Here is an 18,822-nt window from a genome sequence, read left to right as displayed (position 1 = left end):
AGGACGCCGCTGATACCCTCACTTTGCACATTTATTTGCTAGATATTAGGCGAGAAAATGGATATCGCGAGAATATGTCAAACTGCTTGAGCGTTGCGTGTGATCTCGCGAGACCCGAGTGGCGTTACCCCCCATTTTCCAGCTGTCCCTCAGTCGGTCGGGATTCAGATCCACGGGAGAATAACCGGAAACGGTTTTAATGATAAACCATCACGTTTGGGGGAGAGGATATCCCATTTTATGGTGACATTAACACTCAACGCGCCGCTTTATCCGCTGCCTGAGGATGGCCGCTGCAGTATGAGGTGAGGGGGGAGAGTGTGGTGATGAAAGCCTGTCCCTGAGCGGGTTAGGTTAGCCGCTGCTGCTAGCTGCTGCTAACCCTGATCCGGAGAGGCTGGCTCTCTGGCAGGCTCTCATTCAGTAAAATCACACCCTGGACGGGGGTGGTATACACGTCTTTGTAAAGGAGCAAAAACAGAAGAGAAACGTGTATTACAGCCATTACTCTCAGTCAGCCAGCTCTGCTGGGATGAAATCACTGCCCTGCACTGGCTGCCTTTGAGCAATGTTAACATGGGTCGGTGTTATTACAGTCACCCCTAAACCCTTACACTAGTCAGGGCGATCCAGAATAGTGTGATGGATCGGAGGTTACCAGGGTGCCAGGGCAGGGAGTGACAGCTAGGGTGGAGATGATCGGTCCTGTGTTTGTTCACATCAGTAATGTTAGTCACAGCCCTACCTGTCCTATCAAAACATACTTCCTTGGTGGTTGGCGTTTTTTTTTTTTTTGCTTGTTTTATTTGTTGAAGTGTCTGTGGGTGTAGAGCTAAACGCTTTGTCACCTGTGTATCCATCTAAAATGATTCAGGAAGTAAGGATGAATTGCCAAACAGATCTTTCCTGTCTCTGTAACGGTATCTCCAGCTATATTCAGTGTGGATGTAACCCAAGTGTCTTTTATGGACACTTTCTTTTTTTTGTCACTTTGTCTTTATTGGATTTTCAGGTTATTACCACATTTTTACCAGATAACAAAAATTATCTGTATATTCACCGTGCAACAAACAAATAATATATATCCAATATATCCAACACATCCAAAAAAAAAGAGAAAGGAAAAAAAAGAGGTCTGCATCCTTATGCTTTCTCTAGATAAAATGTCCACTTTTGCCATCTCTTCTCAAATAGCCCTTCCCTCAAACCCAGGATATGGGTCAGTCTTTCCATCGTCCATATTTCTTTTGTAATATCCAGCCACTGTTTTAGAGTAGGCGATTCAGGTTTATACCAGCTTCTAGTGATGGTTTTCTTAGCAGCTGTAAGGAGAGTCTTAACCAACCAGCGATCCTCTGCCTGCACCACCGTTGCAATGTGACACAAGTATAAGACGGTACATGTTAATGGAATCTCATACCCAAGTACTTTTGTCAAAACTAAATGTACATCTTTCCAGAAAAATGTCACGCAATTCCAAAAAATATGTGCATGCTAGGGTGGAGATTATCAGTCCTGTGTTTGTTAACATCAGTAATGTTAGTCACAGCCCTACCTGTCCAATCAAAACATAATTCTTTGGTGGTTGGCGTTTTTTAGTTTTTTTAGCTTGTTTTATTTTTTGAATCCAATAAGTGTCTGTGGGTGTAGAGCTAAACGCTTTGTCACTTGTGTATCCATCTAAAACGATTCAGGAAGTTAAGGATGAATTGCCAAACAGATCTTTGCTGTCTCTGTAACGGTATCTCCAGCTATATTCAGTGTGGATGTAACCCAAGTGTCTTTCATGGACACTTTAAACAGTGAGGACTGGAGGACTGGTTTCCATGGTTACATGGATGCTGACAAATGCCCTCTTGAAAATGGGAGGATTACAGATACAAATGCTTTCAGATGATTTTTTTATGAGCACATTGAAGGGAATATTTAGTAAAACCTCATTTCAGTTCCAGTAACGCTTAAAACTGTTGTGACGCATGCACATGCTTTCTCGTTTTCACAGTTTTATTTACAGATAACATATCCTCAAACAAAAAAATGGTTCATGATAGTCTGATTTAAATGTATGCTTTTTATACTAACACATTTGTCCTGAAAAAGATAGAAACAGATGTCAAATTTAAATGTGTGTTTCAGAAGGTTTGGCAAACATATGACAGTGGCTCCATGCCATTAAGTACAAGGACAAATAGTCTTTCTCTTTTTTCATGGCATAACTGTGATGTCATCGTCCCCTGATGTATCTCTGTCTCTCTTTTCCCTGTGTGTACATCATTATGTTCTTGTTGTAAGCTGCCTTAACTTTTCTATTTCTTCACTAATATTTGCAAATAGAACGGTCTTGTGATTGTGGAGGTCTGGATTACAGATGGTATTTCCATTTTCAAATAATCAAAGCTTTAGTGCAAAAAGCTGAATTGGTGGTTGGTGAAAATGTTCTCAGTCAGAGGTATGGATGGATTGATACGGCAGGGCATGGAGAGATGGCAGAGCAGTTATCTTGTTTATGTTCTGGGTGGATGTGGGCCTTGACACTTGTCAGTCCTTATAACTTGACAGTAGTGTGATTCATAATAACATTAGTGTGTTGGAGAGAGATGACAGTAAAGCTTAGGGAAAGGGTCAGTGTCTGTTGTGAGCAAGAGGTTTTTTCAGTGTGAGAGTAACTTTGGTAGGTGTGTTTTTGAGGTAGAGTATTTATGCACTTTGCGTGTGTGTGTGTGTATGGGGGGGCGGGGGGGGGGGCAGTTATTAATACCAAAACCATCATGATGAACACATCTCTGCATAAATATGGCTCATTATGTGTGTAATAATGTTAGAGATACACTTATTTATCTCAACTGATTCCAGTTTTGGATTTTTGGTAAAATCCAGTATTTACCCGCTTATTCTGATTTTGGCTCTCTTATATTTTTCTTTCTATGGACTTCAATTGACAGCATACAACATCATTCCAGTAATTCTAGTTCAAATTGTGCATTTTTATAGTAAGCTATTTACTGTAAATGTCTTGTAATTTTTTTCCAAAACTGTAGCCAGTGACAGGACCTTCTCTCCCTCCAGGTTGCTGGAGGGCGCTATTTTATGTGAATGAAATCAAACTGAAAAGAAATTGCAGCGTATTCCACCAGTGTGAAGGTCTTAAACCCTTTTCTATTCCTTATGGGTCAAAGACGTGACGCTTACTTTTTCTGTCCGATGGAACTTTTTACCTAATAATAAACATAAAAATTAATAAAAAATATAACATGTATGTCTAATACGTTCCTTCTACATGTGCCCACTCTTATTTTATTTAAACATGTTGGTTATTGGTCATTTTCTGCCATCTGAAGTGTGAAAACATCATGTGGGGTGACCGTCCGGCCTTGACTTCTGTTTGGACAACTGGTTTTAAATCACATTAAAACAATTTTAAAATAATGCTTGCCCTTTTGGGCATACTTTCAAACTTGTTTTAGATTTATTGACAAAGTTATGGAACATTTGTACACACATTTCAATCATAATACACAAACTAATCTTGTCCGAATATGTTCATTGTCTGAATTATCATCTGGGGTGACCATGAAAAAAATACAATTGAGGGACTTTTATATTGACAATCATCTCAAAGAGGATGTTGCATCAGCCAGTTACTCCATGAGGGTCCCAGAGAGACAACCTGCAGGTCAGTAGTCTCTCTCTCCTTTACAAATAAATCCTCTTTCTAACTGCTGCAGTGTATACGTCACATTTTGATATCATGTGGGGTGACCACCCTAAAACTGTAAATAATTTGTTTTATTTGCAAATCTATATTTTGAAGGTAAATTTGTTAGTGATATGTGGTGAGAAGTAGCTAGCTTAGATCATATAGCTAACTGTTAGCCTGTTATATTTGATTAAACTTGAAAGCATCATGTGGGGTGACCAACTGTCATGTGGGGTAACCAACAAATGGCAATTCTGTATCAAATTCAAAATTGAATGTCTATCAGTTTTGGTTCAAATATAAATTATTGGTATAGCATGCATAAGTGGATACACCTTGTACACATTTTAAATCAGTTTTATGAATTTTAGAGTAAGTAAGAGGGTGACACTGCCATTATGGATAGAATGTATTTAAAAATGGTTTTCAAAAAATGAAAGGAAAAATGTGTCTATCTTTCTTGAACAGTTAATTTAATTACTGATACTTATTAAAATATAAATTTTGTTATGGAAATCTATTAATTTTTAGATAAATGGTCGCCCCAAATGACGGTTTAAAGGTTTAAAAACACTAAAATACCTTTGTTTGAAGTTTTCACATACATGTATGTGTACACTACATTTCAAATGTTTGGAAAATGGCCAAAAATATCTTTATTTTAAGTATTTTAAAAATGGGCTACTCAAAGGCCTTATACGTCTTTGACCCTTATACATCTTGGAATATCAAAATGCCCCAGATAGCATTGAAGCCTGTTTCCCCACAAACCTTAAACTAAAAATTAAGTGAAACAATAATAATAATAATAATTCATTTTATTTGGAGGCGCCTTTCACGACACCCAAGGTCACCTTACAGAATAAAAACACAAGAAATACAACAATGCCCAGCATGATATTGAACAACCCATTAAAACTTGAATCTACTGTTACATATGTTATTTTTCTTAAGAATAAAAACTGCAAATGAGCATGGTAACAGTTATGAATAATAGCTGTCAAGATGAAACAGTTTTTTATTACTATAAGTTAAGATATTGCTTTTAATTTGAAATGTTGCCTGGAAGACTATCTTTAAATATGCAAACGAGGAAATGTCAAGATAAAAATGTGCTGACCTGCATGCATTTCCTGAACAGAATTCTGGATGTTGAATAAAGCTTAGATACAACTTGTATTGTAATAGACCCTGTTTAAATAAAATTGAATTGAATTAAATGAAAAGTTCATGTTGTATTTTGTTGTCATATTAGTGTCAACGGTTTTTTGTTTCATGCTTTATTTGAGTTAATCAGTGAGATTTCTAACTTGAAGTAAGAGGATATGACTAATTCTAAGGAAACATCCTTTGCAAATTTAAATATTTATGAAATTCATCATTTTTTTGTTAAAATAAAATAATTTTTTTTTTGTTTTTTTTATATTTTTATCCCGGTTTCTTTTCCCATTTTTACCACCCCGTGCTCCTACCTACTGACAGTCCTGGTACAGTACACAGCACAACATATGTGCCCCTTTTTCTGAACAGAACCTAAAACAAAGCTTTATACAGTACATCATGGAGACATTAGAGATGCTGATATTAATAAGTGTACCACGATTATGTGCATGCTTTAGGCCTCTGTACTGCAGGCTAAATGACTGTTTTAGAAAGAAATTATATACATCTGAATAATTTATTTTCCTTAATGCTTTGATGTGAGTTGCATACTATTAAGCTACTGTAACAAGTTTGGCAGGAACCCGTCTAAACACACACAAAAAAGAAGAAAAATATTGAACATGAATGTCCCGATGAGTTTAGATTTTCTTTTAAAACTTATTGGACCAAAATATCACAACATTGTCATCTGTGGAAATAAAATGGGCTGCAAAAGACAAATACTGAATCACATAGGAATTATTATTCATCTGTATAACTTAAAACAAGTGGCCCATCCAGGGGAGAAAATAAAAACATGCCAGTGTCACCCTTGATTATTGTCTCTTAAACTAAGCTGTTGTTTGTTGTGTTCTGGAATGAAACCAAGGTATTCCTAATAGTTTATTTATTGAGGGATGCAGATTTGTCCAAATTTGTGTACCAAGAGCACTAAATGTGCAATTAGCTCAGCTGTCACATCATTAAAAGGTTAAGTGTGCCACATTGGTCATCTCCTGTTGTTCAAGGCACACATTTAACTCTTTTAGCCTTCTGGCAACGTTTCATCCCCTAGCTTTTCTTCTGTGCCCTTTTGCATGAGAATGTTATGTTTTTGTCTTTGGTAGCATTGTGTTACGGTGTTTTGAGCTGATTAGTCACACTTTCTCTAGAAGATGTTGCAACTCATGGCATTTTGGTAATTGTGAAATAAGCAGCCAAATGATGCTTCTTAGTAAAGTACAACTGGAATATTTCTTTGACAGTTCTGGCAACAAATTTTCATCCATACACATTGTTTTTCAGAAAATGGGGTGACACATTTGAATAATGGTTATGACCGTTTCCTCCGCCTAGAAGGTTTCTGGTTCGAGTCCCGGCTTCTGTCTTTTAGGGAGGGATTGGCATGCCGCGTCTTTGTGGGTTTTCCCAGCTTACTCTACTTTACCTCGCTTTTGTTTTTTAAGGTTTACTGGTGTTTTCAGATTGATATCATTATGTGTGAGCAGCATGCATGTTTTTTTTTTTTTGCTTTATTTGTCTCAGTATGATTCTCTCATTCATTGAGAGCTGGATTGGACTGCACACCCATCACCGCCCGGGACCTTAAATAGGGTTGAAATAGGTTTTGGTACTGACATGTACCGAAGTAGTACAGAAATTTCAATTTTATATTCATTTTTTTTTTAATCAATGACACCTTGAAGCACAAGGTCTTTCACACAAAGACCACAGTATGAAACACACTGAAGATCTGTGTGAAATGGTTAACTCTCCAGTTGAACATTCACACTGATCCCGTGAAGGTGCAGTAAGTGTGTGCTTCACAAAACATTACTGCATTCTGCAATCTGACGATCCCGTCCATGGTCAACAACAAGTCCCTAATGTTTCTGGTCACTGGCTGCTTTATTAAGTCGATGTGGATGAAGTACTAACAGAAAAATAAAATCTACCTGATTGTTGCAATGAGACAAACCCAGCAGTGCTGGCCTCAGTTTTAATGTAACTGCTGCAGCCTTCCTGCTTTTATTACACATATATTAAATACATCCCTGTTGAGACTGCTGCCCCTGCGACCCGGTTCTGGATAAGCGGCGGAAAATGGATGGATGGATGGATGGATGGATGGATACATTAAATACCGGTACATCTATCAAATATACTAAAGTTACAAAAACACCAATATCAGTACATGTAATGAAGATGCTAAATTCTAAATAGTTTATGGTAATTGGTGTGATTCTATTAATCATTTTGGGTTGATTTTCATCAGTTATGTGTTTTGTGTTTTCAATCCCACCAAAAGTCAAACTAGTTTTTTTGTGACTCTATTTTGCAGAAAGATATCACCCTATAATCAAACACTTGGGTACCACCAAAGAATGTCAGTCAGTGCACAGTTTTTCCAAATTCATTCACAGATTATGGAGTAGTGATCTGGTGGAGGGGGTCAACAGGAAGATGAGACAACAGAGGAAAGAGTCTGAACCCCCTCTTTGTCATGTTCTGACATTGCCTTTGTGTGTTTGTGGGTATGTGTGTGTGATGGGCTTAAACGGGCATCTGCCACCAGCCTTGATAACAGAGCAACACTTCAGTGACATCCCAGTGCTCTAATTATACAACCTAATCCCACAAAAACAAAGCAAGCACTTGGTGAAAACAAAGCAATAAGCCTTTCGGTACACTTGGATGACAAAGGACCCCTGAAAACGAATTAAATCTGCAAAAATGATTTCATCCTCAATGTTTGTAACAGACGGTAGACTTTTTTTTTTCCTTTTTTAAAAAAAAAAAACAAAAAAAAATGGATTTCAAGTTAAGTGCACTGCAGTCCTGGATTTTTAATTTGCATCCACTTGAGTCTTACTGCTCTTCTCAGGCAGGATCACACCTACACTACTGTGAACATATGAAGGGACCCGCTGAATTATTCAGCATAAATCGCAGAAATGTCATGTACTTCTTTTTTGTCCGTCTTCTTTTCCTGTGCAGGAAGTAATTTTATTTCACAAGCAGCTTTTTTTTTTTGCTGAAAGGAGTTTTCAACCAACTGCTCGTTCTTGGAAGCATGACACATAAAAGAACTGAAGTTTGTCTTTGGTGTCATAATGTTGATTCTTAAACAAATTCTTTGTCCATCACAAATCTTAGGTCATTTTTCTGATTTATTGGAATCATTATGTAGGATTTAAGTGCACTAATAAAGCTTTTACCATTGAACAGCAGTTTGAGTACATTCATCAAGTTTTGTTGGTGCTTAACAGCTTCAGGATTCCCTCAATTTCCTCTGTGAAAGTCTGTGTGGCTGTGTGTATTTGTGCAGGGTGGGCTTTATTCCTCTGACCTAGTTAAACTGGTTACTTTGTCCTGGCCCTCTGATGATAATGGGGAACACACAAACACACACACTCCCTCCATTATACACCCCTAAAAAGGCAGAGAATAATTTGTTACTAAAGCAGCAACGGTCTGTCCACAGCAACATATGCTAGAGTAGTTATTTAAATAAACATTTGCAACTAGTTTTGTTTGACCATGGAGAACTAAATTATACTCATCTTTGTTTTTCTACTTGGTAAATCAAGCCAGACGTGCAGGTTAGATACTGCTAAAGCTAAGAAGTGTAAATGCTTCCCTTGATTTGGGTCAACTAACCCTTCAGCTGCATTTTGCCCTCTAATTTGGTAAGGAAATCAAAGTTTTGTTGACAATGCATTGGAAAAACAGTAATCAAACCCACACATAATCTTACACACCCATAGCAAGGGCTCCCGTCTGTTGCAACGTGTTACATTATTGTGGGTTTTCAGTTGGCCGCACGAACCGGTGCAAGGCAGGTCTGGATCGGATTAACATACCTCCTTTACCTCTGGTGGTATGTTAACACAGATATTGTGAATTAACGGAAGGAGGTACAGCATTCTTGAGAAAAATCTGATAAACAAGTAAAATATATATTTTGAGTCTGCAAAAATGTAAAAAGATATATACATAAAACTGTCATTTACAGAATTGGCAATGTTTTGGTTATCAAATACATTGCGTGATGGAGACATTGGCTTTAAAAGGACGTCAGTGATGCTTTCCAGAGCTGCAATAGCAAGCCAGTATTATTCACTGGTGTTTGTGCGGTCATCTCCTTAGTGACAATGTTTGTAGAGTGACTGTGAAGCAGAAAACATACAGTTGTGCTCAGGCAGTCTTCCTAAATCAAAATTCTCTGCATATATATACACACAGGGCTTTCAGACAGTTAATCACCTCTGCAGTGGAACTGAAAATCTGAGGTCTACAGTAGATTCGTGCTTTTCTCACGTTTCATATGTGCTAATATCAGGATGTGCACATTTATGACAGCCACAATAGTCTTGTAGGGGAACTGATTAAACAGAAATTCAAAACTTGAACTCCAGGCTGCAGACGGAAAGCAACTTTGTCTACAGTATCCGGATTGTTTTTGGTGCTGACTACTTGGTCTTTTTTACACATGCTCTTAAACCTTTAGAAATGACTAAGGCTCCTTTTCAACAGGATTTATGATTATTATTATTGACAAATGAAAGGATCGACAGGAAAAGGTGTATCAAATTCTTCATCTGTATTTCTGAATGTTGCTTCCAGGTGTTGTCTATTTGGAGAAGATTGAGTGAACCATGGCACAGTTCCCAACCACATTCACAGGTCAGTCTTCTTTACCTTTTTTGCTCTTAAAGTGCTATATATTTCTTGTATCTGGTTATTTCTGTCTGAGTCATGTTTTAATTTGTAAAAAAAATCTTGTAAAATCTACTCCCAAAAGGTTTTTTTTTTGTATACAGTGCTCTCCTGAATACTTCAAATTTATGAAAACAATTTTTGGCACTAAGACAAATAGAATTGACTTGGGCTACAAGCTATTAGGAAGAAACAATATGCAATTTTAAAAGTTGTGATGGCAATATGACTGATGTCTAATTATTATGTAAAAGCTTGAAGGACAAAAGTTTAGAAAAATTACTAGTTTCAAAAGCAGAAGAAAGTAAATAGTTATGAAATGAAAGCAGATGGAGCGATTCCTATCAGAAGCCCAAACAGATGGAGACACAGCTAGACCCAGTCAAAAGGTTCTGAGCCACACAGGGTGAGATTTAAACGGATAAACAGATTTGTATGAATACACAATATTGTTGAAACTTGTTTACTCTGGAATCTGGATGAAGACTCGCTACCTAAGCCGTTGTTAATCATTGAGACACGTCTCAGAGCAGCTATAAGCACTTGAAATACTGACATTTTATGGTGTGTTTTTCAGCACATAATGAAAAAAGAAGGCTGCTTATCTGGCAGGGTGTGCTGGGCGTTTTAATACGTACAGTATAACTACAGAAATATTGGGTGGTGCTGCTGCTTGGGGACATAGTTTCATTTTTTGGCATTATACAGAAATATTAGGGAAACATACTTTCATATCAAATGCATAAGCATAATTTACAATGTTTGCTGAAAGAAGCTAAAGGAAAAACCTCATGATTTTAAAGATGCATTTTTCAATTAACAGTTGGATTAAAAGTATAAATGGACCTTCGCTTAGAATTCAAGAGAATTGCTTTTCTGTGCAGCTCAGCGGCTGACTTAACTCTAATGTAGCCTCTAATTTACCGTACTATGTGGACCATTAGGTGCACTGCGTTGTAAGGCGCAATATCAATGAACGGGTCTATTGTCAGACGTAAGAAGCACCGGGTTATAAGGCGCATGATAAAACACCTATAAAGCAAAACAAAACAGTCTGGTGAGTCAAACTTTATTCAACGTATTCACAATGACTCAGAATATCGTTCAGCTGTAACTAATACTGAAAAAATACTCACATTTTAAATCATTCGTCTTCCACGAATCCACCAATAAAAAGTGGAGGAGGTCAGCATCATACTACGTCCTGTTCTCTGATTGGTTCATCGTTGCTAGCGATAGTGGACACCTGAAGTTAGTGTGAGGTTGGAACAATGTTGTTTTCCAACATTTGATCAAATTGGATAATGATACAGATTTGAAAATTGAAAAAACGTTGGCTTGACATCTTATTACAGTAAGGTAACATGGACTAGATGTTGGATGATGGTTGCTTGCCAGTGCTACATAATTAGTTCTCTAAGGTTGTCTGACGGTGCAACCCGTATCCAACCAAGGACCGACTTTGATGTGTCAGCTGAACGGTCCGATAATCAATCAAGCGAGGCGGCTTCGTTGCTACCAAAGTCGCACTAAAACATTTTGACAGATTTGTGAGCGCAGTGTACCAAATAAAACTGGTTTGAGGTCAAATTTAAGGATTTAAGTACGTCTTATTGTGCGTAAAATACAGAACTTGGTTAACAATAATGAAACAGAATGGAAAGTGAGTTAATGGCTTATTATTGATTAAAACCTCAGACAGATGAATGAAGCTAAGCAGGTTTATTTCTGGTTGTGAGTTGGTGACATCTAATACTGTTAAATAAGACCAAACAGAAGAATTCGGATTATCTTGCAAAGAATTGCAATGAGTGTTATATAAATAAAGTACATTACATTTAAAAATTAAAACTGGACACAAAATTAAGCAGCCGACCAAATTATCTCCATTTAGTTAATGGTTAATCTGTTATACTTGCACGTTAATCATAAACTAACAGGCGCAGCCTCAGAGTCCGTCCCTCGTCTTGTCATCCTGTACACGTCCCGTCTGGCTGCTAGAACTGAACTTTATGACTAACACATTCTTCTCATTCCTCCTCTTTCCTTGCTGTCTGTGTCCCACTTCGTCTTGGGCATCGTGATTGCAACTCTACATGTGTGTGTGTTTTGGGGATGGGTGTGACAGGTCCAGATGTGTTTCTGATCTCCGTGGATGAGAGAGCCAAACATGACCAGCAGTTTCTCAGCCTCTGTCCGACCGCTGGGGGTTACATCACAGGTAACAGTCCAGCTCTCACTTGCATGGGCCTAACGTGCCCTTCACTGCACGCCTTGGGCCAGATAAGGACACGGGCAAGCCCAGTTTCACACAACGTATTGTTGGCTATGTGGGGAATTTGGTGTCTAGGTGGTAAATGTCTTCTTGTAGCTTGATGTTATAGGGATCAGAATCCGGAAAAAATATTTAAAAATACAGATTTTAATTGAATAATAATATAATGTAATGGTATTTAAACACAGTCTCTTGTTGTTTTTGTTTTTACATTAAGGAGTGGAGCTCTGTCTTATGCTTTGTTTAGGTTTCAAAGGGTTATTATTTATCCTGATAATACAGAATAGTCTCTTCACTTTCATGTTTTTAAATATGTGCTGACCTTTCATATCTTGCTTCTATTTGTTTATCAGGTGACCAGGCTAAGAACTTTTTCCTCCAATCAGGGCTGCCCCCACCCATCCTGGCCCAAATATGGTGAGTCACAGGAACAAGAAGAACATCCAGCTCACGCTGCGTCAGATAAGCAGCCTGCTTTGTTCACTGCATTTTAAACATACTGTAAGGACGTGTCATGTTATTGTAATACATTTTAAAGTGTGTTTAGCAGAGTAACAATTCCAGTGTGGGCAGTCATAATCCCCATGAAAGAACACCACAAAAACTTTATAGGAATACTGGAAATAAACATTTAAGACCATTTGAAATAATTTGTGGTTATCTCAAAGAAATGCAGATGTTTTATTATGTTTTTATCGTGACAACCCTAATATGTCTGTCTGGTTTTGTTCTTTTCCTTCCCCCAGTCTTATGTTAGACTTCACCTGGTATTTTGTTTTCATAAAATAGTTGTGTTTATCTGCAGGGCTCTAGCCGATATGAACAGCGATGGCCGGATGGATATCCACGAGTTTTCCATCGCTATGAAATTAATCAAATTGAAGCTCCAGGGTCACCCTCTCCCCCCAGCACTTCCTCCCAGTATGAAACAACCTCCTTTACCCCCGCAGTCTAGCTTTGGTAAGTCTGACAGTTTCCTCCGCAATTGAAGCTGGTGTCTTTTGTACCAGAACTTGCTTATGATGTAATTATTCCCATTTTAGTTTGGTCCCACGTTAATGTCAAGTTCTTTTGCAGTGTGCTAGTAATATTAAAATGTGTAAATGTTTACCTACATTTTCAAATGCAAATCCTTTCTGATTTAGAGTTGTATTGCGATTTTCAACCCCATTTACGTGTATCAATGTATAAAATTCAGGTTGTTGGGAGGACATCTCATCTATACTTCATATCTGTTTCCCTGCAGGAATGCCTCCTCTAGGACCCATGCCAACCTCTCTCCCAGGTGTGCCCCCGCTCCCCTTCCCTCCCCTCCCCGTTGGGGTGTCTCCCCCCCTCGTCTCATCTGCACCACCTCCTCTTCCGCAGCCCATAGCTAATGGAGCTCCTCCGACAGCCATGATACCACCCATCTCCAACTTCCCCCACCCAGGTAAGATGACAACACAGAAGATTAGTGAGATTATCTGTTGGTCTCATTTTTAAGCTTCTGTTTGCACAACATATATATATATATATATATATATATAAAAAAAATCCTATTTTTGTCTGTCACATGCCTTTTTTTTTTGTTTTAATGAATTCAACATTCTTCTAAGTAGCAGGTTTCAAACTAGAGATGATATTATATGGCAAGAAATGCTTCACCAATTTTGACCTCGGCTTAAAATGTTCTCAATTCTGACTCTCAGCTCCTGCTGTCAACAAGTCCTCATCATTTAACCGTTCCAGCACCAAGCTGCAAAAGGGGCCATCGTTTGATGCTGCAAGGTAGGTCAAAGGATCCAAGGAGTTTGTTCCCTTTTCTTTCCCCTGATAGTGATAGAGTAAACGTATTGCAGAAAATAATTGAATCGTAACAAGATATTACATTTGTCAACATGTTCGTTCTCTCAGCTTTCTAAATTTGGTTAAATGTTTGTTTGTTTGTGCTCCTGTTGTATTTCTTTAATGATGGCAGAAAATTTCATTCTTTTTTTCAGCAAATGACTTCACTTTGTCCCCTTCTCTGTTGCTCATCCCAGTGCACAGGTTCCTCCAGATTGGGCAGTTCCTCAGTCCTCCAGGCTGAAGTACAGACAGCTGTTTAACTCGCATGACAAGATGATGAGTGGACACCTCACTGGTATTTACATCATAAATGTCATTGTTTATGTTCATATTAATGTGATATTTACCACTGGATTTAAATGAGCATCTTTTTCTGTATTTCTGTCGTGTCTGCTGTTTAGGTCCCCAGGCCCGAACTATCCTGATGCAGTCCAGTCTTCCTCAGACTCAGTTGGCAACAATATGGTCAGTGCATGCAGAGTTGCCCCCACTTTTGTCAACGTAAAAAAAATGTAATAAAGTGTTGTTTTTTTTTTTCATGTATAATTTGTTCTTTTATTTGTCCCTTAAGGAGCCTGTCAGACATCGACCAGGATGGAAAACTAACAGCTGAGGAGTTTATCTTGGCTATGCACCTCATAGATATGGCTATGTCAGGGTTACCGCTGCCTCCTGTGTTACCGCCAGATTACCTTCCACCAACATTCAGGTGAACAATCTACTAAAACCCCCCAAAACGCAACCTATTTTTTTTTTTTTAAACCTAGATAACTTTGTGATAGTTGCAAAAACAAAAGCTCATTTTACATTGATTTTAACTGCAGGACTTACTGCAGGAGGTTTACTGCAGACACCAGATGTTACATTACGATACAATAGTTTTATTATTTATAGTTTAGTTTATAGTTTTATCTTTAAAGTTATAAAATTAGCTGTGCCAAACCAACCAGCAGCATTAAAACTGTTGTGTTTGCCCCTCTGTGTTGAAGGCGCGTGCGAAGCGATAGTGTTCAGTCGGATCCGAAGAGTGTCCAGGAGGAGCCGGAGGAGGAATCTGAGAGCAGCCAAGACAAGAAATTACCAGGTGATTTGATATAATCTGCACATTTTAACATATCATTATTACTGTTCAAACAGGGACTTAGTGAAGAATTAAAACAGTTTATCATGTTTGCACTCGGGTGTCAAAGATTACTTGAAAATTGGTTGAGAACTCCGGATATTTAAATCTGGAAAAGCCTGGAATTAAAAAAAAAAAAAGAGTTGGAACTTTGTAAACATTTCTTGCAAGAAACACACTGTTGTTGTGTGCCATAAGTTAGTAATTACCAAAGAATCTTTAATTGAGCTTAAAGCTTTCTTGTTTTCAAGCAAGTTAGCTTCTGTAATCTCCTATAGTTTTTTTCCCCTCCATTAAGCTTTGAAGGGCTCACTTGAAGCTCCTGTGTCAACAACATTTTCTCTCAAACGTTCTCTTTGTCAGTCGTCAGCTTCCAACATTACATTACAGGGCTTTTTTGTGATATTTGGGACACAACAGCAGCTTTCAAAATGCTGACGCCTTTTCAAAGCACTTTCACTTTGTTTCTCAGCTACTTGCTCATCATGTGAAAAGATTTCATCATATTAATACAAAGCAGTATATCGTGCAATTAATTTGTCTTAATGCTTAAGAAAGAAGCAAACTTCACTCTTTTTATTTCTTTTTTCCTTCTCAAATGATTACACATGACTCAGCCATTATCCCCACAGTGTCATTTGAGGATAAAAAGAGGGAGAATTTTGAACGAGGAAACCTGGAGTTGGAAAAGCGGCGTCAGGCTCTGCAGGAGCAGCAGAGGAAAGAGCAGGAGAGGCTGGCTGCGCTGGAGAGAGAGGAACAGGAGCGGAAGGTAGACGTCACCCATGAAGCCATTATCATGTTTCAACATTTGAATTCCTCATGCTTTATGGCATGTACATAAGTCATAAATTAGTGAAAACAGTCAAACTCTAATGTCCCTAAGTCAATTATTTATAGGATTTTACTAGGCCAAACATACCAACTAGAACTCTCTGACCAGGTCATTTTTATATGTTGGTTTTTTCTTAGGAGCGTGAGCGTCTGGAGCAAGAAAGGAGGCGGCAGATGGAACTTGAAAAACAACTGGAGAGACAAAGAGAGCTGGAGAGACAGAGAGAAGAAGAGAGACGCAGAGAGATAGAGAGGAGAGAGGTATGAAGAGAGTCCAATGATTACCATGTGTTTGTTTTTCAAATGAAGAGTTATGGTTGAGCTGAGATCTAGTTGCTGCAGACAACTTGGATACCTCCTTCCACCCACGTCCTTTTGTAATGGAGACTCCCGCAGCAGATGACTTGTGTAATATGAGTGCAGAATTATGAAATGGTTTTTGCAGTTCTTCACAATCACATTAATGTAATGTTGTGACATCAAACACAACCTTTTGTGTGCTCCAGACTGCGAAACGCGAACTGGAACGCCAGCGTCAGTTGGAGTGGGAGCGGCAGCGGCGCCAGGAGCTTCTGACTCAACGAAACAGAGAACAGGAGAGTATAGTGCTGCTCAAAGCCAGGAAGAAAACACTGGAGTTTGAACTGGAAGCTCTGGTAAATACAAATGTTGTGTATGTCTGGTTGAAGGGAAGTAAAATATGCAATCTGCTATAAACACCCTAGATGTGATAATGTGCCGTTTGTCAGTAAAATAGAAAACTGAGCATCTTTCTTCTGTCTAGTAAACATCCAGTAAATCAGATTTGGTATAAGCTGCTCAGGAAATCCATCACAGAGACACATTCTCAGCAGGTCACCCGGCAACAATATGTTGTTGTAGACAACACTAATAAAATAGCTTTTTTGTAGATGTTGGATTAAATCTATCCCAATAATGTACCTGGATACCATTCTGATAATATGTAAAGAACCCAATTAAAACTCTTAATTTCTTGGTTCTCATCAGAACCAAGAACACTTTCTTAAAACTTATTCATGTTTTTCAAACTGATGAATGTGTTTTCAACCTTAAATGGTAAAAGGAGTCTGTTTTGTGTAGCCAGATCCTGAAACAAGGCGACAAAACCAGCACTGTTTACCATAAAAGCTAAATGTTTAACGTATAGGTGAGCTTTTGGCATGTGGATAAAAGCAAGTTACCATAGCATGCACTTCTGCTGCCATAGTTTAGTGTTAATAGAATCTGTTGCATCCAATGTAATCCAGATACTGCATTAGATTATGCTAGAGTATGGAAAGTTGCCTGCAAAACACACTTTTTTTAAGAAAAGTAAGAGATGACATTGAGTCCCACACAGACTAACCTGGACACATCCTGCATCTATATATTGTGGTACCTTGATGTTATTTATAACATTCTAATTTCTGCCTCCCATCCGTCAGAATGACAAGAAGAGCCAGCTGGAGGGTAAACTGAAAGATGTTCGGTTTCGTCTGTCAGCTCAGCGGAGAGAGGTGGAGCAGACCAACATGACCAGAGAAACGCGCATCGCTGAGATTACACTGCTACAACAGCAGCTGCAGGTGTTTGAAACAAACAGAAACCGACAGCGACATTCAGCACAAGCATTTAGTGAAAATGCTAAATTTGTAATCTATGATTTTTTTATTTTCTCTTTTTAAATTACATTTACAAGAAGTGAAAATGCTAATGGGTGTAAACCTTCGGTTCATTGTTTTGGTTTGTGTGCAGGACACTCAGCAGTGGTTGGGGAGGCTGATTCCTGATAAACAGATTCTCAACGACCAGTTGAAGCAGGTCCAGCAGAACAGTCTGCACCGTGAGTTCCACATACATCACACCCCAACGCTGGTGTCCACATCTGTTCTCGCCCTGACGTTAGACATCCTTTCTAATTGGTATTAGTGTAACGCTAAAACACATCAGAGTCCAATTACTGCCAAATCAGTAGAATATGTGACACTTTGTTTCACAGTAGCCGTCAGTTTTTTGGCAATTTTGGCAACACATTTCCTTCTTTGACAACTTGTTGCAGAAGTTTTCCTTTTACTTGCAATTATTTGAGCTTGAGTGAACTAATTACAAATACATTGATGTCAACTCTGTTTCTGACAAGTTGATAGAGCTTTCCTGTATGCTTGAATGTGAATTCTGATCATATCCACATGCACGTCAGCTGTTTCACTGTCAACTACAGTGATAAACTTGTGTCTTTGTGACTGATGAACCTGATGCAGTCTTGTGCTGTCTGTGTGCATTCAGGCGACAGTCTGTCGTCCCTGCAGAAGGCCGTTGAGCAGAAAGAGAGCAGCAAACATCAGCTCAAAGAGCAGCTGGATGCCGTGGAGAGAGAAACCAGGGCCAAACTACTGGAAATAGATGCTTTCAACACGCAACTGAAGGTAATTAAGCTACATGTTAAAACCGGGAAGCGGGAGAGTAAATCCATGGCTGTGTCAGGTAAACATCTGCTCACAATATACTTTTACCTAATAAACTGCAAGGTTAATAGAAGAAGACAAAGAAGAAACTAAATAAAATAAATAATAAAAAAAGAAACCTTCAGTTCTTGAGAGCATAATGCAATACTTCCACTTTCTTTGGTTGCCTAGATCTGATATTTTGTGGTGACAATAGTTTTTTTTTAGCCTGTGCATATAAACGAAAGCAGAACGGTTTAAACTTGCTTCTTTTAGGGATTCTTAAAGAACTTCAAGTTATAATAATTACTGCATCAAATGTACTATTTGTTGTAAATAACTGGCTTTAAAAATGTCTTTAATGGAACTTGTGGCACTAATATCAGTGAGCTGATAATAGTTAATCCTATAACTTGATCAGCAGAGATGCACCAATTGACCAGCAAGTGAATTTTATTTTTTTAATAAATTTACTTGCACTGGAGGTCGATCTCCTTCATGCACACACGGAAACAAGCAAACAAAAACTCCCTTAAATGCTCACTCTCTAAATGTTGGGATCAAAAGCCGCTTCTTTTGGCTTTTCCCTTAAGGGGTCGTCCCAGAGGATCAGTGTTTTTCCACATATTGGTTTTGCGCAGGTTTCCTGACACAACCCGTCGGGGTCTGGGACTGGCACTATCCTCACTGGCTTGTGACCCCTTGGTGACTCACAGTATATGTTTTTGTGTGTATGAAATAGTTGGCCTCATATAGTAAA

General features: G+C 38.4%; 1 protein-coding gene across 10 annotated transcripts in view; it reads left to right on the top strand.

The window, feature by feature from the left end:
• The first annotated feature begins 153 nt into the window (after nt 1–153).
• Nucleotides 154–18,822, top strand: part of itsn1 (intersectin 1 (SH3 domain protein)) — a 56,050-nt gene continuing 37,381 nt past the window's right edge. For 7 of the 10 annotated variants that reach the window (XM_061745195.1, XM_061745191.1, XM_061745194.1 and 4 more), the window contains exons 1-17: nt 154–305; nt 9,467–9,526; nt 11,688–11,780; nt 12,188–12,251; nt 12,640–12,794; nt 13,081–13,266; nt 13,526–13,604; nt 13,859–13,959; nt 14,066–14,129; nt 14,236–14,373; nt 14,654–14,748; nt 15,402–15,556; nt 15,757–15,879; nt 16,125–16,274; nt 17,064–17,204; nt 17,374–17,461; nt 17,905–18,044. In XM_061745195.1, coding sequence (XP_061601179.1) covers nt 9,499–9,526; nt 11,688–11,780; nt 12,188–12,251; nt 12,640–12,794; nt 13,081–13,266; nt 13,526–13,604; nt 13,859–13,959; nt 14,066–14,129; nt 14,236–14,373; nt 14,654–14,748; nt 15,402–15,556; nt 15,757–15,879; nt 16,125–16,274; nt 17,064–17,204; nt 17,374–17,461; nt 17,905–18,044 — 1,800 coding nt within the window. In that variant the 5' untranslated portion in view covers nt 154–305; nt 9,467–9,498. The remainder of the gene's footprint in view (nt 306–9,466; nt 9,527–11,687; nt 11,781–12,187; nt 12,252–12,639; nt 12,795–13,080; nt 13,267–13,525; nt 13,605–13,858; nt 13,960–14,065; nt 14,130–14,235; nt 14,374–14,653; nt 14,749–15,401; nt 15,557–15,756; nt 15,880–16,124; nt 16,275–17,063; nt 17,205–17,373; nt 17,462–17,904; nt 18,045–18,822) is intronic. The other 3 variants (XM_061745192.1, XM_061745187.1, XM_061745190.1) reach the window with 1 other exon arrangement.

The sequence above is a fragment of the Cololabis saira genome, chromosome 17, assembly GCF_033807715.1.
Source record: "Cololabis saira isolate AMF1-May2022 chromosome 17, fColSai1.1, whole genome shotgun sequence".
Lineage (NCBI taxonomy): Eukaryota > Metazoa > Chordata > Actinopteri > Beloniformes > Belonidae > Cololabis > Cololabis saira.
Note: the sequence above shows the minus strand (reverse complement) of the source record. Positions and strands in the feature narration are given on the sequence as shown.